Genomic DNA, 21,512 nt, shown 5'->3' on the forward strand with positions numbered 1-21,512 from the left:
CACCATCCTAACTCTCCATATGCCCCTCGCCTGCTGATCTGTGAATTAAGTCTAGATCCTAGCCCATCTACTAGCTCCTGGGAAGGAACAGGCCAAGACTTGTTCATGGTGTATCTTTATTTAGTATTATGGTACCCCTCCATTTCTATCATTAGCTGCATACCTTTACGATGATGACTTTAGCTTTTAAAGCAAATTTTATCTTTAGGACAGTTTGACGAGGTCTTTTGCATCCAACCAGAGCATCTCAAAGGAGCTTCACCTTTCGGGGCCTGTGCTTAATATTTCCTCCTATCAGGTTCCTTAAAAGCAATTCCATTTGAGCACTCAGCAACTGATATGCAATAAAAAGTTACTACTTAATCAAGACAATTATGTTCCTTTGACGTACAGACTGACCCACACATACACACTAACAGAGAACAAGTGAATACTCGCTTATTTCTGCCTGCTAAACTTTTGATTTCTACTGTGAATTACTGTGGTTTAAAAACAAAGTTTCATAAAAGAAGTCATGTGGCAGCAGCATACATTCTCCCCTCCTGACTGTGTTCAAACATGACTCAAGTTTTTCCACGTCAGCTTTCCAGGAAGAAAAGTGAAACTTCATGGAATTTCATCTCAAAAGACAACAGGCTTGGAAAACTAGGCACAATTGAGAAAAAAAGATAAAGAGTGACACTTTGGTTGCACTGCACTCAGTTCATACAGTGTTAGGACTTAAATTGCAGCAGCAGAAAATGTTTGGGAGGTGCTCCATTGACTGACCAGCTCCATTAGGACAAAGCACAATACATCCCAGGGGAGAACAGCGCATTTTAAAACATAGGTACTTTCCTCAGGCCCCACAGAGAATGTTATCATCAGGATGACAGTGGTCCCCACCTCCTACCCACTCCATCCCCTCACTAACCTACGAGCCTACCCCTACCAGCTTCATTGGCCCAGGTGCGTGCATGCGTACACACACACACACATACACACACACACACAATTAAACCTTTACCTTGCAATAAGTGGCCATCATTTCCCTGAAAGTGAAAGCCCAGTTATTTTATACTGATGTAAATCCAGTACAGGCTCAGTCCCACATATTCATGACACACCACCCGCACAGAGGGCCTGCTCTCTAGAGATGTAATTCTAATAAAACAACACTCTTTCCTAAACTTCTGTCAGCCCATGTTTGGCTCCCATGTAGTCCACCACACTCATGTTGAGTTAGGAAGACAGCTGGGCTAAGCCTCTTCAAATTCTCTTTAAAAAAATAAGTATTTAAGACAAGACGCCACAGATGAGAAAATTAGAAGGGTCACAGTAATTAGCAGAGCGAGGGAAGGCTGAATCAGAGCCTCTGAGCTGTGTTGCTCAACCTTTTCACCCACATCAAGGGGAAGCCTCACCCTGTAAAGCACACAACAGGCAGTCCTGCTCCATGCCGGAACTGCAAAGCAGAAAGAGTCCCCCGCCCTGACCAGATGCAGCTGTCCCCAGCCCGGCTGAAAGGGGCCCCGCCAGAGACCCAATGCATTTGTGCAACAGAATGGGCACCGACGATGCTACGTGGAAGCAAATAAACATCCAAAGCAGCCCTGGGGAGCGAGTGAGAGAAGCAAAACAACAAGGAAGCCTGCTAGCTCCTGACAGAAGCTCAGCTCGGGCTCGAGCTTCTTCAGGACTTTCCACTGCAGACCAGCCCCACGGCTGCTTTTGCAAACTGAAAGCAAAGTGGCTGCAGCAAGCCTTTCCTCCACCCACGCACCAACACCAGCTAGAATGGAAACTGGCAGAATTCCCGGAGCCCACATTCGGAGGCTTTTTCCTTGCAGAAGTCTCAGGAGGAGTTCAGCATCACGTCGTTCACTACATTTGTTCACTTTGCACTCCAGCAAATTAAGGCTTTCCTTGTATTTGCAATTTCAAAGAATGGGGAGGGGCAGGAGGAAAAAGGAACAGAAAGTTTCAATGCCTTATTGTCTGTTCAGAAACAGTCAAAGCAAGGATATTCCATAAGTCCCACAAAAGACAACTGCCAGTCCAAAATATTTGGGTCACAGTAACACAAATGCCAGAGCAGTTCAGACTCCAAAAACCTGTAAATCTATAACATGAGAAAAAAACACTTGTCTGGGCCAGTGGCCCAATGGAATCTGAATTTTCCTTGTACAAAGTATTGGTAAGGGCCTACATTTTGTTAGTTTGTATTTTGTGTCATTTCAGGTTTTCCCCACCCTTTCTTTTTATTCTTAAGGCAGCCATGTCACAGCATGCTGCCAGCAGGGAAAGCAAACAAGCAGATCCAACAGAAGCAGTGTACTTCAGTGGCATTTGGCAGCAGAGAAACGCAAAGTCCTTTACAAACAGTAATGAATTAACTTTTACAGGGTTTCCAAAGAAGTGGAGGAGGGGACTAAGCGACACAAAGGCAGCAACTACTGCTTTTCTTTTTTCCTCCCTATCAAAAGATAAGTCCGGAACAGTTCTGCTCAACAGTTGTTGCTCCATGGGATTTGGGGTTTTAAGGTCTTGTGACACTCTGAGGCTCAGGTGCCCTTCTGGCTTTCCATTTGCAGCCTAGGACATAGCTACACCATTACTGAAACTGGCTTGTTAGAGGATTTCCAGGAAAACGAGCCATTGCTATACCAAAGCAAAGCACAAAAAAAAGCAGCCTGGTTTACATCATCAACGTATTGGCATTAGGACCTGCAGGTTTGTAGGAAAAATGGTTTGGGGTTTTCTGAAGTGTTGAGTGGGAGGAGGAGAGAAGAGAGACAGAAAGGAAGAAGAATAGAAGATCGAAGTCACGCTTGTGTGGCTGAAGTGGCCATTTAACACACTAACATCAAATTCAGCAGGCCCCAGCAGCTGTCACTCACATCATTTTAGCAGTTTCATGTTTTGCCGCTGAGCTAAAAACATAGCCTGTCATGGCACTATACCATCAGCCAGACACAGCTACCTACTGAAAGCAAAGGAATGTCTCACACATTTGCAACAGATACAGATCTAAATACACATCCAGAAACAGCTAAGCTGTTTGCTACTGAAGTACCCACTTCCTAACTGTGCTATGGAGGCAAGCCCTACAGCAGCAGAGTTTTGGGTGAGCCAAGCATCTAAAATGCACAAGGCTAGTCAGAGAGGCCTGATCACTGCTGTGCTAAATGAGGGCTGAGGGCAGAGTGAGCCTAGGGTCACTTAATCAAATAGTTCCCAACACACAGTCATCTCCTCCAAACAACATTTTCCAAGTGTCTCCAAAACGGACACAGCATCAAAACAAACTGAGGTCTCTGGGCATGCTAAAGGCATGCCACAACCAGTTGGGAAGCTTCGGTACCTCAAAGAGGAGCTGAGCAAGAATATCTCAAAGTAAGTACTCTTTCTTGCAGAGCCAGCTTTGAACTTCCAGGACGTCTCCAGTCTGCAACTGCATCAAGCTCATCTCATGTGTCCTGGAACAGTGAGCTATTCATCCACAGCACTTCTTACACTCTAGTAGTGCTGTCAGCTCATACCCAACAGGCTTAGAGGCTCAGAAAGCTTCTACAGCTTCCCAGCCCTACTCTGAAATCACATCTCCTTTCCAAAAGAACCCTTTCATCCACACACTCTTTTGAAAGGCACAGAGTTGGCTTTTAAAGGTACTTGGTCCCTCGCTACTCAGCTGCTCTTCCAGAGCACTCAAAGTCACCAGGATTAAAGGCTCAAAAATAAAACTGGAAATGCAGAATTAAAATGCTTCCTGCACAAACACCACCCCTGTTGAAAATAGCAACAGAAGCTATTTGCACCACCTATACCATCCTCTAAATAGACTTTGCTGCACCCCTTTTCCTACCATAACTACAAGCTATGCCAACACAGGCTGTCCAAACACATCCTTTCTCAGCAACATTGCCAAACCACAGGCTGTTTCCTACCAGCCAATGGAGCACAAGCAATTTGGCATTTGCTGTCCTTCCCAAGCAGCTTCTTGATACAAGGTTCTAAAGAGAATCGAGGTTGCGCAGAAATGCGTTGTGACAGCGGCAGTAGTAGCAATGTTTTAGTTTATAATTTTGTCCTCTCAAGTAAACAGAGACTGAGCAGGAGTCAGAACTCAGCAGAGATGCCAAGACAAGAAACTCCTTCAAAAGCTGTGGCCAAACAAGCAGAGCAGAAAAATGCCTTCTGATTGTCGTAGCTACAACAGCATTTCAGTTTGGTATAGAGAAGAGAACAAGACCACAGCCTCTAGGAACAGGAAAACCACATTTTCTTGTTAGACAACCACAACTGAAGTCTCCGCTCAGCTGAAGGAGGCAAACAGAAATCTTGCCCTCCCTAACGCCTGCCCAGAACAGACACCAGACTACCAGGACACAGCAAGTTTGTTTTAGATACCTAACTTTTGGCACTCGTCAGGCAGGGAAGAGATTTGCAAGGTCAATTCTTTAATCCTTAGTGTAGTAATGGGCTATCCTGTGGCAGCAGCATGGCTCCTCTTGGTAACACTTCCATCGTATCCCAAGGAAGTGAACATCCATTAATAGTGCAATTCATATGGAGCCCACGCAAGCACAAACACAGCACTGAAAGGATCTGCCCCATAGTTTTCCAGCAGCTACTCTTCATCCATCCATTCTCTCTCCCACCCTTTTCTTAAAGGGATTTAAGCTTTCCCCTACAACACTAGACATCTGCACAATTGCCACATTAATGCTGCAAGTTTAAGGTACAGTAATGTGCTAGAGGGAAAAGCACAACAGCAGGTCCCCCTTTTTCTGCAGTGTATGTTCCAAGATTTTGTCATGTCCACTACAAACCGCTATACACTAAAGTCACGTTTCATGAGACAAACCAGAATCAACACATGATCTGAGCAATACAGTAGTTCGTTGCTAATGCAGAAGAGACTTCAACATCAAGGTTTTCTGATGGGGGGTGGGGTGGAAAGTAGAGTTTGTTTTGTTTTGTTTTGTTTTTTGAATAGTAGCCTAACCACAACCCTCCAATATGAACTAAAAAGAGAAGGACCACTCCAAGTCTACCACAAATGCTGCTGTTAGCTTCCCTTCCAAATAAAAATATTAGAGCATGAGTAGGGAAATTAAGTTTTTACAATAGACAGTTTTACAGGATGGCATGACTTTTTTTTTTTCTTTTTTAAATCCACTCCTTTAAATGATATGACCCAAACAAACTATTTAATACCTCTGTAAAGACTCCTATAAAAATATTCCCAGGTCAGTACTAAGAAGATGCTGTACAGAAGTACAAAGCGCTAAGCTTTAGCGAGCAGCTATATACACCCAGTAAACCCACGGGCACACTCCCATTGCAATACTCCTTCTGAGAGACTTTCCAGCCTGGCATATGAAGAAGTTACCTGCTCTTTAGAGTACCTGTGTGCCTGCTGGACATTTTTGCCACTTTTATTGGCAGAACTTCCAATTTAGATTAATGTTTTGCAACTGTCACATTGCCTTAGCTTTCCATTCTGACAGTTGAAGAAGGCAGCTAGTAAAATTAGGACAAAACCCCAAGATACTAGTGGTGATAGACAGCAGGGAGGAGGAGAGAACAATCCTTTTGTTCCAAGAAAGGTCCAAAAGGTCTAATAAGATGATTTATCAGGGAAAGCAGGTCACTGCATTGAGGTCATATGCTGTGACAGCATCGCATGCCTCCCTTTCCCCAGTAACACAGTAAACATCTCATTTCACACTATAAATTGCCAAGGGAGGCAAAGAGGGTACCTGTTACCCTGGCATCATATTCAATGAATAGAACATGAAATAAGATATAAAATACAAAATGGTACCATGAGTTTTAGAAGCAATGGAGGTATCAGAGCACTGCATCTCATAGGAGGCTGATCTGGTGGACTCTTTCACAAGATGTAAATCCTTGCTGAGCCTAAACTAATTCCCAGGTTCACTGCATGTAATGCCAGGATGCCATATTGCAAGGGGTCAGCTTAGGTAACCAGAAAGGCTGTCTTCCAGCCCCCTCTCAGAATAACAAATTCCCCTTTACTTGTATGTGGCAAAGGTACATTACACTGATTACCTCAGCCCATCCGCTGAGAACAGTACATGAGTGCACATCGAGAGCAGCTTGAGGGACTGCGTTTGAAAGGGCAGTTTGTGAAACGCTGGGCACACGGCGTGGCACACTTCTCCCCAGACACCTGGGGAAGCCAGCTGCCCTAGAAAGCAGGCTCCAACGCAAACCGCTCACAGCCTCCCACACCAAGACCTCCCCTGCAGGAGGAGCGGTATGTGCGGGGTGGGGGGGGGTTGTTTTGAAGCACTTATTCATCATGCAGATACCAAGCAAAGCCACTAAATCCAGGTGATGTAGTTCATTGATTAGCCAGTGGACATCAGCAGCTTTCAGACACTACCAGCTCAGCCTGGATTTCAACTAGTTCCTTAGACACCAATAGCCTTGCGCAGATGCCCCAACAGCCCTCATACTAAAAACATCCATTTCCCTTTTGATCAGATCTAACACATTAAAATAAACAAAGGCATTACTTTCTCATTAAGCAGAGAGCCTTTGCTACTGACACATCATGGCCCCAAGGTCTGCCACAGCGCACAGAAAGGAGAGCAAAGCAGCTGCCTGTGCCCAGCCACATATCTACCACATCCCAGACACCCACAGCGAAGCAATCCAATGCCTGACCAGACACCCACATCACAAGCCCTACCCAATGCCCTCAGAAGCCAACAGCAGCTGAATCAAACCCCGAGAGCAGCAGCAGCTGGATCAAAACACCAACCCAGAACTGTTTTATTCCAAGCACGCTACCAGCATACCAAGCAGACTGTCTCCACGCCACAGTTTTGCAAAGTGGCCAGGTGCCCCCAAGGGAGTTTGTGAGAATACTAAGTTGCTTATTTATGAAAAAAATCCCAGCTACCAACTGCTCACACTGAAGCACACCAAAGCTGTGAAAGGCTTCCTTTATCTATTGAGCAAATTGGCAAGTTGGGGAGGAGGGCAGAGAGAAGAGAACAGAGGGGACGACCTAAGCAAAGAGACAATTGCAGGAGGATGCTGCTGAGTTGTCCCTAAGAGCCTGCACAGCATCGCAGACCCAGGTACAGGTGCACCAGACGGAGCATGGACAAGCTGGCTGCCCCAGACACCTCAGGGTGCTGCACCTGGCTGCCAGCAGCCAAAACATGTGCCACTTGCCAGGACCCAACGCTCCACTGACTCATGACTCTCGTGACTGATTTGAGAAACCTGGGGACACTGCCCAAGTCAGTCTTGCAGCGAAGATGGCCACAGCTGAGCAGACGGTTGATGCCAGAGAGCCCTGTGGCAGGACACCTGCATGGCTCAAGGTAATAGTTTACAGAGTCCCACCTCACAGCAGGCAGTCTGACTTTACAAAAAACCTGCAGCAAAAATAAGCTGTCATGTGGTACACAGTTTTCAGCTCTGCACCTTAAGGGACATGGCTTGGGGCATGAGTCCTGTCCTTCATGTCTGGGCCACAACTAGTGCCCTGAAGGCCTGCCAGGTAGGGGAGGAGAAACACGGACATGGGACTCTTCTTTCCCTGTGGCTCAGCTGAGAAGCACACTACTGGCAGGCAGAGCACAGGCTGCCAAATGCTGCTCTGGTTCTGCAGGCAGACTGCACCAACCCATGCCCACAACCCAGCTACCCCGAGGCAACAGCATTTTGACTGTGTTCACTGTAACTGCCCTGCCGCCAGAGGATGTGATCCTGCCCATTCCCCTCTGCCTACGTCACGACTTTCTTCTACCACCACAAGCATCTGTAAGCCTTAGGCACCAGAAGGATAGTTAACAAAATTGTAGAAATTGCATAAGTGGGGTGAGGCAGGAGGTAGATACACACACACACACAATACAGTATCAGTTCCCTCATTTAGATCCCATGCAACCAGATAAGGTTTCTTTGGGAGGGCTGGGGAGAACCAAATGGTTGGCAGAATACTTTTTTGCAGCAGCATCAGTTGAAGAAGTGATGTGAAACTATAATCAAACATTTATGTAACTGAGGCGTGGATTACACGTATTTTGAGGTTCGTAAGTAATCCAGCAGAGCTGCCCGCACCTAAGTCTATTTGCATAAGCTTCTCTGTTGTGCTGTTGTCTCAGAAAACACTTAGCAAGCGTTGATAAAAAAAAAAAAACCTCAAGCAACAAAACCAAAAACCAAACCAAAGCAAAGAGAACTCTTACACCAGCATTTCATCTCAAAAAGGAATTACAGCACAAGACAAAATTCAGTTTTGCTCCTCTCCTCTCTTTCTCCCCTTGCACTCACTGGGATATGTTAGATAACAGGTAACATTAGCTCTTGAGTTAGCAGTTGTTCTTTGCAGAATAGAGAAAAAAGTATTAATGAGGGATCCTTGGCCTCCTCTACAAGTTTCCACACACTTTAAGTTATATTTAGAATTTAAGGAGTTTTGAACAACTCTGGCGGGGCTGGAGGGATGCAGAGGTTTTGTACGTGTTTTTTTCTTTTTTTAATATGAACATTTTTAAAAATGTAAGTGAAACAGGCACTTAGCACACACCAAGAAGGGCTGAAAGACCAGGCTCCCACAGCCCTGGACTACAAGGCACCCACTGGCCTCCAAAGACTCCTCTAGCTTGTGCCCTGCTCCTAAAGCATCTACAGATTTTACAGCAGCCAGCACACACAATATCCTGGATTACCACCTTCAGTCCCTGGGACTGGTGCATCTGCAGCAGTGACATACACTATGCCTACAAACAATCTAAGCCCCCCACCCCCTGCTCCTCCCAAACAAACAAATAAAAAAAACCCCCACAGATGCACAAACTCTCAAGTGTAACAAAAAAAGAAGTGAATAAACGTCCACTTGACTATGCATCATAAAAAGCCAAAGTCTTCAGACAGCTTACAAATACTCCTGAGGAATTCTCCCTGAATTCTATTAATAGTTATGAAATAACTAAGTTTTTTTTTTTTTAATGAAAGCTAAGAAATGCAACTTTAATTCCAAAGAATTAACAACAGAAAGTGTCCAAATCTTCTACTGACAGCAAAACCTTGGTGCAGTAAGGGGTCTCTGCATTTAGAAGATGTCTGTTTGCTGCAATGAAAAACAAATACTCAGCTCTTGTTCCAATGGCAGCTGACAAAGCGCTCTCCCAGGAAAGAGGATCACCTCATACTTGACTCCCAGCAGGGGACAGGATTAATGTGGCCAGACTTTGGATGAAGGTTGTCATCTGAGTCAATACAGCAGCTTTTAACTTCTTCTAGGATTTCTCTCACAAGATCTCAGAGCCATTCCAAGAAACTATTGCTGGCTGAATGGGGCTCTCAAGCAGGATGATGCAATCAAGATCTGAGCCATGTTTTAAGCCTGGCCTAAACACAAATTTGAACAGGTTTAGTTAACCTGTTTGCTGAAATAACTAGTTCTGGTCAGTTTGACAGAGGAAGCTGTCATAGCAAGATTTCACTGCTTTTGTCCATGTACTGAACACCTACCCGGATACTTGTCCCACTGCAGCTTGGTATTATTTCAGTGCCAGTCTGCATGCGTGGACCTGAAAAGGCCGCATCGATACTACCCAACAGCAGGCCCTTTACTCAGGGAGGAACATCAGCTCACAGAAACTAGAGTTCAGCCCTCCTCTGCATGGCCCCCCTTCACAGCAGAGCCAACACCCCCTGTTCCACCCCGGTTAGCTTTGCCCAAGGAAAAGCAGCTTCATTTTAAAGCCAATGCTTGGTGACCTTACAAACACAGTCTACAGTTCTCCAAACTAAGCATCCTCAAATCCATCCCCCAAAAGGCTGCCACTGACTCTTCACAGAGACTTAGGGAATACAAATCAGAGTCAGCAGCCTTCACACAGCAACTAGGGTCCTTTGTGACAAAGACCTATTGTGCTGTCAGCCAGAACAGTTCTCCTCAAAGTTTCAGCCTATGTCTCCCCTCGAGCTAAACTGCATAAGGTGAAGTTAAGAACAGCAGTCTATTTAAAGGGGTGAATTTTTGAAGGGGGATCAAGTTATAACTTGAAATATTGCCCTCAGTTTTGTAGCAAAGAATTTTCTTTACTGCCATCTAACTCCCTCTTAACTTTTTCCTTTTCCTTCAGGGTAAGGTCAAGAATTAGCTTCCAGTCTTCTTAGACATATGATTTGGGTTGTGCTCTATGATAACTGTGAGTTTACAATTTCTTGCACACTTAAACTAAGACCCCTCCATTCCACAAATGGCACACAGTTCACTCCTTTGCAGAATATTTTTATTTCATCATTCACCACAAGAAATGGATGTTGAAGGCTGAGGAGGTGGATTTTTTTGCAGCATTTTATCTTAATGGCTACAAAATTCGTTCAGCAGCTTAGAGAGACCATCTGTCTTTGTGGGTGGTACACATCAGCAATTTGGAGGGTACAGACAGCAGGGGGGAAAAAAATGACATGACAAACCCCTTCAGTACAGAATAGGCTGGAGTGCATGCTTTTCTTGTATTTCTGGGCACTGCTGATTTTGCAAGAGCAAACCAAAAAGAAGGAAAACCTTTACAGACAAAACCAATGGCATTTCCTCCACACCATCTCTTTCATGACAAAGCTTAGCAGCTCCCTGTCAGAGAACAAGTAACACTGTGCTAGCCAGGGGGATTAATAATTGACTGCAGGCCCTTCACTTACAAGTACACTTGTAAACTTTTAAAGTATTAAGTATTCCAAAAATGTGAGACTGCTTCAGGGTAAAACAATCACCCTGTGCTACCAGTCATTGCTGCTTGGTACAGCTACTGGAGCAGAATGCAACTGTTAGCTGGGCTGTGATCTAGCGTGCTCAGCTCCATGCTCCTCTTGTAGAAAAAGACAGCAAAGGTTGTGGGGGGTGATGTGCGGTGACTGGCAGGAGGGATTGTAAATGCACCCTGGTCCTCTGGAAAGCAAAGTCTATGAGCCTCTATCAGTTCAGGTTTATATTATTTTATTGACACATCTGGTTTTATTGAACCTCACAGAAGGTTCCCTACCCATAGTGGGGAGATACATGTAAGAGCAAGCAACATAACCAAGATCAAACAGAGGGGAAAGAGGCAGGAAAAGGACCTTGGAGACTAAGTCCCTGAGCTCTGTCACCCCTAGCAAAATGAAGAGAAGCTCTAAGTGTAAAGCCATGTATAAAACTTTCTGAAGTGTGCACACAGAAAAGAAAAAGGCTAGGAAAGCATGCTCCTTTCAGAAGGACAGAGCCCTCCCAGGCTTTAGAGACAGACTTCACCACACCACATGCAGCCACATACTGATGGTCCATCCTAGACTCTTTCACCTCCCCCCTGTAATGAGAGACATCTGGCACTCCTGGACTCTGCTCTTCACTACTGTCACCACCAAGCACCATTTTAAGGAGGTGTTGCTCTGGCCCAAGCAAGAAACCCTTGTTAGTCTTTTACTGATGACATATCCCATGCACCATCAAACAGACCCTCATTCAGGCACTGTTCCCATAACTCATCTTGAAGGAGCCTGTTCCCTGCTCTGCAAGAAATAGTACAAGGTTTTTCAGAAATTGCTGGAAAATTCACATATGTGATTCCACTGGTATCGTCATGGCAAGAGCAACCAGGCAAACTGCTCTCCTCTGTGGCACCAATCTCCTGGAGGTAAGGCAGCAGACAAAGGGGGAAGGGGAAAGGCACAGCTCATGACTAAGAAGGACTAAGAACGAGGCTGGAAGTTTTTTCCCCATGAAATCATTAATAGTTCAGCTCCAAGCCAGAGCTTCCCTCAGCTCACTACTCCATGGTATGTGGTGTTTGAATGGTCTAATGCTCAACCGTCCATGCCGCACAACTGTGGACAGCGAGTTCTGCAAGCTCAAAGTATAGGTGCACAGAGAAGGGGCCCAGCCTTGGATAATATCAGTTGCTAAAAGGTCATTCTAAACACCCAGTGATGTGAACTGTGTGAGCTGTCGCTGAGAAGACATCTGCTTGGAGGTCACAAGTCTGACACCTATGAGTTAGTGCTAAGAAGCTGCTCTGGAGCAGAGAGCTCAGTTTCTTCAGGAGCTTCACAACTGCAGATGCACTTAACAACGATTTAGCTGGCCATTCAAAACTTCTTGGGAGGAAAGCATGTTTAATGGTGGCACTCATCAGGTTTCATGAAGAGGGGGAAGGACATGCATGCGCTCCCCGCTGCCTCATGCAAGCAATGTAACAGGCTTCAGGACTGAAAAATGCATTTGGGAACAAGGCTAGTTTCACATAGACTAGAGGCTTTAGTGACAGAACTGCTGTGCATAGTAGTTAGTTTATGGAACATGCTGTTCTAGGAAGTTCATATAATCAAGGCAGTAGGACAGATAAGATGTTTTGCTACAGAACATGGTAAAATCCACCAGCTCAATCTCTTTCATCACAGTGTTTATCACTGTGGAAGATGGTGAGGGTTGAAGAAACTGCATGGAGAAAGGAGGGTCAAGGCAATTCTTCTAGCCCCTGGGAGCAAAGTCCAAGCAAACTGTATGCATATTGCAGAGGGTAGGAGTGCACGAGCCCAGAGTGCCAGGTACAGCATTGCACCAATGTATGCCAATGGTCCTAATGCTCCACTGCCCATGCCACACAGCTGTGGACAGGAAGTTCTGTAAGCTCAAGAATGGGAGCATGCAGAGTTCTGCAGTCCCACTGCAGTCCCACCTCTGACCACCTGATGGACATCGTGCATGTTCTCTCACCAGAATGTAGCATGATTACAGCAGCTCCCACCCCAGGCAAGAGATCCAGTTTACTAAACCAGTGGTTATGCTGATATATTTCACCATGCTAGAGAACAGGAGCAAAGCTGTCTGTACATACCATGGAAGCTTTCCTTTTTGTGGAGTACGGAGATTTTACAACAGCACAATCTAGAGAGAAGTGTGGACACAAGTCTAGGCAACAGTTCTCTGTGCAGCTCAAATATTGCACCATGTGTTCTTGCTAATTAGAAAAATGTCACCCTCAGTAGGGGAGGCATATTTGAGCAACACCTAGCTGCTTCAAAATCAGATACCCAACTCTGGGAAAGGCTTACAAATGCAAGCTATGGTATGAAAAAGCTCCTTCCCAGTCTTTAGCCCTGTGTTCACTCCTGTTACCTTCCCCACCCTTACTAGGTAACATGGCTCCAGTGGCACCAAGGGACACACATAGAAGAGCTTATCAAATTAGGTCAGTAAATACTGACAGCCTAGAGATCAGTTTTACAAGTGACAGGTTCAATAGATAGAAGACTGCTAACCCTAAGGAGCTGGATCAGCAGAGACATCAGCTTCCACTGCACAATTCTGTTACAACTCCTGGTCTGTATGAGAGGTATATGTGTGACCATCACCTGCAGGCCAAGCACCTCATAAAGAGGCAGCAGAGTAGCTGTTTCAGTTCGGCTGGGTGACGGGCTCCCCTTCTGGTAAATCTGTTTGTGCATTTGCTCCACTGGTGCATCTACTCTCCATGTTTGTGAGCACGTACATGCTACAAGATTCTCATTGAGATACAGACAACTGCTCTAGAGGGTACAGGCCCTGCAGAGCCATATGCCAGTTTTGAGGAAGCACCTGTTCCCTTCTTGGGTTTTTAAACCACAATTCAGCAAATGTCCATCCAAATGCAGACATCTCACAGAGGGACAGGCAATGCTCTAACAGACTTTTTTCATATGCAGCTACTATTTCTGAGTGCAAAGCTTCTCTTATTTAGATCAGCTTCCGGCCAGCTTGTTCATAAAGGTAAACCTATGCCAGGGAGAATGGAAAAACAGACTGGATCCCTCAGTGCTTCATACAGCCCAATACACAAATGAACAGTCATGATTGTGCACCTCACATCCCCACTTCAGAGAAAAAGGTAGGAGAAAGACCCACTAATAGATATCCTTAACCTCAGAAAACCAAGACTATACTGGGCCCAAGCACTCAAGTCTACGGATACAGGTCAGTAATTACCACGTGCATTTGAAGCCATTCATTTTCCTGAGCTGTCTAGACTAGCAGTGCTCTAGGGTATGGATAGACAATTCACTGGAGAAGAAAAAGAATACATTTAACATCCTAATGAAAGGACAGGAGGGTTTCCTCCAGCAGTGTTCTTCCTACATAGTTTCTGAGCCATCCAGAAGGAACTGAACTGTGAAGACACACGCTGCCAATGTCCCTATCCATAGGGCTTGCAAATCCAAGCCTCAGCTCAAACTACCAGTGTCTCAACAGAAAAGTTATCTACGGCCTCTGCCACTACTTTGTCTCCTTTTGTTCTTTCCTCCACAAATCCTGCCAGCATCCCCACCCTACCTCTCTTACATTTTGTCAGGCTTCCCTGTCTTCTATCTACTCTCTTCCCTCCTCTTTACCCATATATATCACCATAAAGTATTCCTCCGTGCAGCAAGTCTTTCTACCAGGAGCAGCCATGCAGTCAGTAAACTGAGATTTGGCATGATCTTCATGGGGACTCCAATTTAATTTTTATCTCCCCCCCATCCTGAATCACTGCCAAAGGGAACACTCATTTATGCAGTCAAGTCTCCCAAAAGAAAAGTTACAGCCAAAGTGCTGGGGGTTGGACCAAGCCAGTCTATTAATAGGTTAATTATAATTATGAATTTGGGGAACTACTCCCAGAAACGCCTACTCTCCTGGACCTAGAACCCTCAGGGGCAGAGTGGAATACCTAACTCAGCACATTCAGCTTCTTTCCTAAACTTGGAGCCAGGGAAGGTGGAAAATCCTGTCCATACTCTGCCTGGCAAAAAGCAGTTTTCCAAAAGGGTGGCTGATTTCTTCCCTTCTCCCTCAAAAAGAGTTTTCTCCTCACACTTATATAGCAGCTCTCTGCACCCCATCAGAAAAAAACCAAAGTTTGAAAGCCTCCAGTTGGATTAAAAGGCTGATGTCAGCAATTTTGCTATGAAAAATCTGGAGCTGGTCTGACAGGCAACACTGAACAAGATGTCCTGAGAGTCTTCTTGCTGCCAGCCTCTGGAACACACTGGGCTTTTGAGGAAGGGGGATTCCATGGAGAGCCAGGGACCAAAACTTTCCGAGATTTGGGAGCTCTAAGAGGACAAAAGGCAAGACCAAGGAAGCTTGGTATTGATTTCGGAAGGCGGTGAGATTTCTATGCCTGTTAAAATACACTTTTTCCTGTGAGGCAGTAGCCAGTAACCTACCCAATACACCTTTAGAAGTACTGGGGTGAAGCAAGCACACACTGTGGTGAATGAAAAGAGCCCACAGGCAGCAACAGGTAGTAGATATACCCCATCATAGTTACAACCATCTCTGCAGCACAGATGCAAGACTGCTTCCTGTCTTCCTGAACAATCCACACCGTCCTTGTTCATCTCCACATTTCTGCTGCCCAACACTTTTCACCAACAGACCTCCTGTTCCAGTTCAGTGCCTCAGCCAGAGGGCCAACCAGACAGAGGCAGGCCTTCCGTGACCCTGGCTGACATTTCATGGACAAGCACGTCAGGCCTTTGTGGAGACTTTGCTAAAATCACACTGCGAAGATGTTCCACATTCATGACTAACATTTTATATAACTTCTGAAGACTCAGGATTATGAGATGAAGGAGACATCACCTTCACTAACTTCTTACAGTGTTTACCATACTAGGGCCAGATCTCATATTAAGACCAGCAGCTCTTAGGATTTACACACAAATAACTCTCCTCCGTTGCTTTTTGGAAAAGTGAGGGAGTGAGAAAATGAACTCTCTCTTAGCTAGAAGACATCTGGCCTCTAATCAAATCTACACAGTTCACCTTTACACTAACAAAGACAAAAAGGCAATCCACGAGCTTGAAAATGTGTCAATACATGTTATACTCATCTGCCAGAAACTAAGGAAAAAGCAGCACTAGTTTACTTCTACTAGACACATTTGATGAGACTCTCCTGTAACACAAGACTCAAGCTCCTACATTCTGTGTGGTTTGGATGCAATATACCAAACAAAATTGCAGTCAGCTTGCCAACAAATGAGAAATTAATAATTTTTCATACATCTCAAATTTCATCCTAAATTTAACAACTCTTTGCTGCCCTCACATCACCCAAAGCACTTCAAATACCTTGCTGCAAGGAGAGTATTTGAGAGAACACTGTTCCTAACACTTGTGCTACAGGTCCTTAGCCCTTGATTCTCCAGAGGTTTAAACAAATTCTTTGCCTCGGATGGTAAGATCACTTACACTGTTAAAGCCCTGTATGTAGATATTCGCAAGAGTAGAAGCTTAATTCTTCTGAACACAAACCTGTGATCTAGTCCCAAGTAGTACCATCAAACTTTCTCAAGCCAAACCTGCACACTGCATTACTTAGGTATGGACACACAGACGGACACACACACAAAATGAACTTTCAGTGCAGTGTGCACTTACATGAAACTGCCCTGGCCACTTCAAGATGCAAAACCCTAGCATAGGGGAACTCTTTGGTAGGCCTCTTCCCATCTTCCTAGTCCAAAAGGCTGCCACTTACTACAGAGGAATTCATGAGCGAAGTCTCATTTTTGGTCTCACTTCACAAGAAAACCAGCAGAGATCAGGTTATTTTTTTAAGCCCTGAAGGTGACCTTTCAATAAGTCAATAAAACTCCCCTCCATTACAGAAAAGGGGCTCTCCTTCACATTTTACAGGGGAGGAAGACACAGCAGAGTCCAGACCTTATTCAAAAGACCATGACTTCTTTCGTTAAGCCAGGGACAACATCCACGAGTCAAATCCCAGACTCGAGCATCAACCACTAAATCTGCTTCAAAGTAATTCCACTGCTAAGCTGATGGTTGCAGGAGACTGTTTCTACATCCACTTAAACTAGCAGACACTAATCTCTCCATCTGCAATAGATATGCATGCCACAGGGATCTGGACAAGATGAGTTGAACAGATGTTTAAGTGCACACATAGTCTGGGAAATCATCCACAGACTTCAACTGCTACCTTCACAGCACACAAGAACTAAGCAGATTTCTAGACAGCTTCATAGGGCACGGGAATTAAGGAGTCTAGCTTAAGCTGTCTTTTCTTGTACCTTTGTTGAAGAAAGCATTAACCCCAGCAGGAAGGATGAAGCTGGCATGCATGAGTCATATGCTTACAGATAATGCACAGCTCTGAAAGGTCTAATCACTTCCAGGTACATCTAACCCAGCAAACTGATCTATACCAATGATAAAAACTGCAGATACTAGCATGCTACACAACCGAACCAGCAGCATCACAGCACTATCAAGAAAAATAAGGTGCCTGCATCTACACGTGCTCCAGCATTCATTAAAAGCAGTATTCCTAAGCACCCAAACTGCTGGGAAATTTTGGCTGCATCAAGGCAACTTGTTCAGAAAGAACAAATGCTATTTCCTCCATGGCAACACAAAACTCGGTCAACTGCTGGCCTCAAGAAGAAGGACAGAGTACTCAGTTACTGAAAGCAGCCTTCAGATCCCACAGTGTAGCTATCCGGCCGAGTCCTTCACAGTAGTCCCTACTTGTCACAGTAGCAGGCTTCAGAGCTCAAACATCTGAGGTGTTTCAACCAGCCACTGATGGCTCACACAGGATCCAACTAATGATGCTGGATCCGACTCAAGGGACCTTCACTCAGTCCCTCACATGATTCTTGGCTGCACAAGGCAGTAAGGTCAAACAGATGTTGTCAACAGCATGTAAGCTGCTGAATGCTTTCTCACACAGGGCTGCTTACTTCCTTCAGCCCCACTGCATGAACACAAGGGACTGGCTTGCTGTCAGCAGCCTCTGAAAAGTGATATAAATGGCTCCACATGGCCTGAAGGGGTGCTCTCAAACTGGCATCTGGCCCACATAGCCTAAGAGCACAGACACCCTCCGCCAGATAATAACGAAGCCTCTTCCCTTTCCTCCAGTGAGGAGACAGGGCAAGAGGCCCAGAGAAGACTTAAAACAAGAGTCTCATCAGGCTTAGCCCAGTGACCAGCCTCAAGTTGTGCTATCAGCTCTTTTCATTTACAGAAATGCACACTAGCTCTCTGAAGCAAGGATGGTCCTTCCCAAGCTCACAGAAAGGAAGAGAGGTTCAATCTGGTAATTTCTGAGGGACTCTGGGATTCCTCTGGGGGAAGATTCAGAGACCAGTGGTATCACTGGAACAAAAGCAGTTGATGCTCGGTGCTATACCATAGCCACGTTTGTCTACACCCCTGGACTTCAAGTGTTTGTACCTACCTCAAGTGTCCCAAGCTGTAATACCGCGATTCTCCATCCGTTGACCGAACTACCTTGACAGCGAACATGGGCTGCAGCTGCCGTAGTTCTAGCAGCACAATGGCCAGGTAGTGAATGAAGAGTAGTGCATCCACCAGAGACACCGCATACTGCACTATTCCTTGGTAGTTGGTGTCCTTTGAGTCCAAAATGCGAACACCATAAAAGAGCCAGTAGGAAAACACAAACAGAAATATGAGGACCAACAAGAGGGCCCGAAACACAAACACCCTGGGTATATCTGCCTTGGGCTGGCGGAAGAACAGAGCCCAGGTCCCAATCAGGAGAATGAGGAGTTTAAATGCCACAGAGATGAACAGTCCCTCACAGACAGTACCACATGGCTCCAGATCATCCCGCCACAGGATCTGGGGTAACAGAATGAAGGCGATGGGGGTGAGGAAGACAAGGAGTCCGAGAACAGCCGCCACAGTTAAGCCCAGGTAACGTTTGCAGTCCAACCCAACGCTGTCCTCCAGATCTTTACTGATCCTGGCAATGTCCTCCTGGGATATGCTGTGCTCAGAGGTGCCTGTGATTGCTGTTGTGGTCTCACCCCAGTTGTCATCCTGACAGAGGAAGAGAGAAACAAAACACAAAAGTGAAACAGTCAAGTGGTTTGTTCCAGGTCTTACATTGTAGCAATCTCTTTCCAGCCAAGAAAAATGAAACAGACTTAAGTCTCAGGAGAGAAAAACAAACAAAGAAAAAAAAAAAAAAAAAAGCAAGGCAAAGCAAAAGTACTACCTTCAACATCAAGCCTGAAAATTAATAAAGATTTAGAAACAGCAGCAGCTTGCCTAAACCAGTGACTATAAACTTTAGGTGCTGCTTACAAGGTGCAACTGCAGAGCAGGTAGTTCAGCTTTCTGTGCCATTCACTGCACCTCAGAGGTTAACAAGTAATATCACATAACTCTTGGAAACTGCAGTAATCATCAGTTCCCATGTGCAGGGCAAGGGCTAGCACTCTTCCAGCCCACAAATTCCATGGTGCAAGTGCACCACAGAATCACCTGGAAGGGAAACTTTCATTGCAGTGTTTCAAGACAATCATAATCATTACACAATCAAAAACATGTCCACACATTATTTTTCCATCAGTACAGAAGCAACCATAGTTTCAGCAAGTTCCTCCACTTTTTTCTTTTTCTCTCCTATATTGGAACAGCTCACACAATAGCTGACAGTCTAATAAAAGTTTAGTTAAACCAACAATTCACAGGTAGTCAGAGATGATGTTTACAGGTATAAGGCTTTAAATTTAGGGGATCTAGACTACCAAGTAACTGGTATTAGAGTCTAGGACATTGTCAGAAGCCATTCAGCCTCAAAGAAGCCTACCTGAAATACAGTTGCCATGTAGTCAAGCTTCAGATTATAGTAAATTCTCCAAAAGTCAGATTTCTACCCTAGCAGACTTCAGAGGACATCTGCAAGCTAGTACTCCCAACCCATTATGCCTCTAATTGCTTCTCCCTGGTGCTGGCATGGCCAGGGACTTAGGTTGACATGTACGGATTTGACTCACCACTGCTGTTTAAGTGACTCACACATGTGAAGACTCCTGACACTTCACACAAGTACACACTGAACAGCAGAAATGCTTCTAGATAGCATATGTTTTGTTCTTTGGCACCTTGTGTCTTTGTAGTTGAAACGCTCATTCACAAGTTTTGTTCTTTTGCCCACCCTCCCAAGTGTATCCTTCTGCTGCCCATGTCATTAACAGGATTTCCATTTTCCCCCAGAATTCTGCAACTGCACATGCTGATGCAAGCATGTTGTTTTAAAGAAACAGGTATTATTTTTAACATGAGACATGATACCTACAGAAATAAGCATGCTGCAGAACTGCATGACTGTGGAGCCTCTGGCTTATCAGAGCACCTTTAAACCATTATTCACTTCTTTTAAAGAGTTACAGAAAAACATCTTCAAGAAACCTTGGGAGAGGAGTGGACAGAGACAGCATGACTACACTGAACAACTCCAGGAATTTAACTTCTAACGCACTCCAAGACATGAATACCTCTCTGCCTAGAGCAGTAGGGCTTTGAGACAGAGAGACCACAAACAGTCAGCATCTTGAATTAATTTGAGTAGGGTTTTTTTTTCCCCTCCTCTTAAAAAAAAAAAAACAAAACAAAACCAAAAACCACACACACACACACACACACTTCTCATCAAAACAGAGGCCCCAGAAGAGATATCTGCATTGTAGTATGTCCTGAAAGGGAGCATAATTATATCACATTTTCCTCTTTGCTGGTGGCTCCAGTAAAGGAATCTAAGCATTTCAAGTATTTTATGCTTACATATGAAATAATTCTGCAGAATTTCTACAATTTTATGGACTGAATAACTGTGCAGAAGAGAGATATATTCACATAAATACCACAGCACTTTAAGGCTAAGCCCAGAGAAGAAACCACGCAGCTCTAGTCTTAGTCTACCTCTTGTAACAGCTCTTCCCATTTTAAGAAGCACAAGCAAAAATTCATGCAGTTACATCGAAACACAAGTCTAAAGCTCCAGCTTTAGACAAAGCTATTGGACCCAATCTAAGGCACCCTGCTCTCTAGGAGACAATTGTGCTCATGCATCAGCTTATTTTTCTTTGACTTTAAATTCACATTGAGGAGGTCATCATGAAAACATGAAGGGCTTATGAATTCACCAGCACCTTTACACCTATTCAAAGTAATAGTTGAGACTCATGAAAACAAACATCACATTACAAAACACCAAAAGGAGGTACATAAATTCAGTCCACCTACCATCACATAAATACTATTACAAGTACTACCATACATACTACCATACACATCTTAGGTGGAAACAGTACAGCTTTTTTTTTTTTTTTTTGGAAAGGGCAGAGCAAGAGCCCAACAACCAAGAATTGAAATTCCAAAAATTCAACCCAGGAGGCGCTGAAACATCCTGCATTCTGCAGTCTGTCTTGCAGCATCAGCCATTCCTTGAAAATGAATATGCACCTTCACATCAATTGCTGGAACACCAGATACAGAGCAGGTACTGGACCTATCCTACACGCAAGCTAAAAACAGTATTTTTCCATTCTTTGTTTGGCCTAGTGTTAATACGCCAGCTTCACTGTGAGGTTTTTCTTTTCATTTGCTCTCCTTCCTAGCTATTTCACATTTGCTTTACACTTCTTGCCTCTCTTCCCTATTGGGATCCCAGCTCCTAATGTTTTACACT

General features: G+C 44.8%; 1 protein-coding gene across 2 annotated transcripts in view; it reads right to left on the reverse strand.

Moving 5' to 3' along the window:
- The window catches only part of VANGL1 (VANGL planar cell polarity protein 1), a 48,837-nt gene that overhangs the window by 15,160 nt on the left and 12,165 nt on the right, over nt 1-21,512 (reverse strand). For both annotated transcript variants that reach the window (XM_026110550.2, XM_026110551.2), the window contains exon 4: nt 18,249-18,856. In XM_026110550.2, coding sequence (XP_025966335.1) covers nt 18,249-18,856 — 608 coding nt within the window. The remainder of the gene's footprint in view (nt 1-18,248; nt 18,857-21,512) is intronic.

This window comes from Dromaius novaehollandiae, chromosome 1, assembly GCF_036370855.1.
Source record: "Dromaius novaehollandiae isolate bDroNov1 chromosome 1, bDroNov1.hap1, whole genome shotgun sequence".
NCBI classification, from domain to species: Eukaryota; Metazoa; Chordata; class Aves; order Casuariiformes; family Dromaiidae; genus Dromaius; species Dromaius novaehollandiae.